Genomic DNA, 2,683 nt, shown 5'->3' with positions numbered 1-2,683 from the left:
ATGGAAACAAGATCATCTCCGGTACTAATGTAACAGTCCTCAATGCACACATTGCTTGATGAATCTGGCGCATTTGGAAGATGTTAAAGGAAAAGATGTTATTTGGAGTTTGATCCTTATTTCCTTTGGAGGTAACAAGAAAATCATAGATAAAAGGGGAATGCAGATAGACCGCCTATAATTTCGTCAAATTGAACTTACAACTCCTATAGTTCTATTGTTGCACACTGACCCCATGAAAGAGTTCTATTGTTGCAGATAGACCCCCTGAGTGAAAAACCTATTGTTGTATATAGAACCCTGGAAAGGATTTTAAAAAAATTCACTGAGAAGGCCTATCTGCAACAATAGAACTACATGGCTAGTAAGTTCAGTTTGGCGATCATACAGGGGGTCTATCCGCAATTAAGTCCAAACAAACTTTGTCAGACACCTTGCAATATCACACAAACATCTATACTCCTGATTCACTGCTAAAGATTAAGAAAAGCATCTACGAAACACGTCCAAATGATGAATTTAACATAGAGACAAAAATACAGTCAAATAGACCATTAACTTCAAAATTAATTATTACTGCTTAAATGAGAAAAGCAAAACCTTTTTCTACCCAACAAAAAAAAGGCAGAAATTATTATTCTTGTTACTTATATAAAATGCTATATGATGAAAGGGGAAAAATAAATAAATTATGCAATGTACTAAAACTGTTTTTGGAAACTAACCTGGATCTATTCCATCTGTGTTCGGAGAATCAAGCGGGGCAATGATTGTGACGTTCTGGACAAAGACTTGGCTGTTAATCCAGCAAAAAGAGTCTCAAGTCTCCCCTATCATATTAAACTCTGACTCGTGCATCAACAAGTAGAGTTAACAAGAGAGGCAACCATGTCCTAAAGGATATCAAGGAACAAACCTGCAATAAACTGGGTGGATAGTCCAAAACGGAGAGTTCCTGAAGGTGAGATTTGTGATGACAACCCGTGTTGAGTACATCAGCTCAATGAGATGCGGGCGAGTATAATCCAGACTATGGCTATTGAACTGATCCCACCAAACACTCCCTTGTCCATCAATAGTCCCATTTCCACCTATTTAAGTATCGAAATTAGTATCTTGCCTCATGGATGATAAATACTTTTGTGCAAACTAGTATTAAAATGTATATTTTACTTGAAAGTAATGATGAAAATGATCTTCTGACCTGTAATAATAACATCAGTCAGATTGAAGCCGTTAATAAGACTCTGATGCCTTCCGCCAGGTAACTCCCGCCCTCTCCCATATGAAGGTAATGGATCAGTGATTGGCCAATCTGATGAATCCTGTAACAGATACTTCTATTAGCATGCTGAACACACTCACACACACAGAGGCGTTATTACTAACAGCTTCTTTAAATTTAGGGTTATTACATGAAACAACTATTATTTGATTGCATATTTAATCTTCAATATTATTTTCACCACAAGAGTTATTTACAGCAGCGTGAGTAGTATAAATGTCAAATGACATTAGATACGTACTCTTTCACGCGTCGAAAAGATTGCAAATGAATATATCACGTAGACATGGAGAAATCTTGAACCCACTGTAACATATCACTGGTATGAATACTACCACCCCTAGAAGCATGGACATGGATACGGCAATAGTAAGAGTGTAACGTGGAGTTTATCACTGATACACAACAAATCCTGAAAGCTACACAAAGACGAACAATGGATGGTATTACTTGCACTATCGTACATCCCAAAGCTTAACAATAGAAGCTTCCATTCTTGCAGCAACCACCTAAGTTCGGCACGTCAATATCACAGAAAAGATCTCGAAGCATAGACAGACTGCGCCGTTTCCATTTTGTTTGTCGCAGACATTATTAGCCAGATGTACAGCCTTTAGCAGAAAACTTGAAACTACAGCAACATGCTAGGTTGGCATCATGATTTATTACTTCTCTATATACTTATGCTCTATTTATTTGCAATTTCTAATCTAAACATTCAAAAGGGTAAGAAGATACAGGACCCTTCGAAACCTTGACATGGACACATGCCTGTATCTTAGATGCATCAGAAAATACAGGGGAAAAAAACCCCCATAGAACTGATAAAGGACTTTATTGAACTCACCACAGATCCAATTATCACAGCATCCTTGTCCAAAAACAAAGTGAGATGGCTGATGAGATTAAAACTCCCAGTCAACCACCTTCCACCCGGCACGAAGAGCTGAGCACCTCCCTTATCGGCAAACGAATGGAGATAGAAGATTGCGTTCTGAAACGCCAACGTGTTGAGCGTGACGCCGTCTCCAACCGCTCCAAACTCCGTTATCGAAACGCTGTGCGGTCGAACAACCTCTGATGTCATCTCCATACAGTTGAAGTCGCGGCTCGCGTTCGAGGCCCACAATGACTCGTTGGTCATCGCGAGGACTAAGAGAACACCCAGAAACTGGAAAACATATTTTTTTTTCTCGCTCTAATGAGTCAATTATGGGTTCAGAATTCATAGCAGACATCAATTTAGATTCGTATAGAAAAAAAAATCTAGAAATTGCAAAGGGTTATTAGAAAAATCTGGCATTTGTTAGAAAAATCTGATCACAAATGTACAATGTGAAATTCACCTCGTGGGTTTCTTCCCTTTTCTTCAGATAATCAAAAAAAAATGAGTAGGGG

At 38.5% G+C, this 2,683-nt stretch overlaps 1 protein-coding gene across 1 annotated transcript in view; it reads right to left on the bottom strand.

Moving 5' to 3' along the window:
- LOC109831944 (probable polygalacturonase) overlaps nucleotides 1-2,683 on the bottom strand; it is a 4,147-nt gene that overhangs the window by 1,135 nt on the left and 329 nt on the right. Inside the window, exons 2-6 of the mRNA XM_020399431.1 lie at nucleotides 2,133-2,456; nucleotides 1,205-1,325; nucleotides 917-1,091; nucleotides 726-796; nucleotides 7-64 (exon numbers count right to left, since the gene is read on the bottom strand). Coding sequence (XP_020255020.1) covers nucleotides 7-64; nucleotides 726-796; nucleotides 917-1,091; nucleotides 1,205-1,325; nucleotides 2,133-2,456 — 749 coding nt within the window. The remainder of the gene's footprint in view (nucleotides 1-6; nucleotides 65-725; nucleotides 797-916; nucleotides 1,092-1,204; nucleotides 1,326-2,132; nucleotides 2,457-2,683) is intronic.

Source organism: Asparagus officinalis, chromosome 2 (assembly GCF_001876935.1).
Source record: "Asparagus officinalis chromosome 2, Aspof.V1, whole genome shotgun sequence".
NCBI classification, from domain to species: Eukaryota; Viridiplantae; Streptophyta; class Magnoliopsida; order Asparagales; family Asparagaceae; genus Asparagus; species Asparagus officinalis.
The sequence above is the reverse complement of the archived record's forward strand: the minus strand, read 5'-3'. Positions and strand labels throughout refer to the sequence as shown.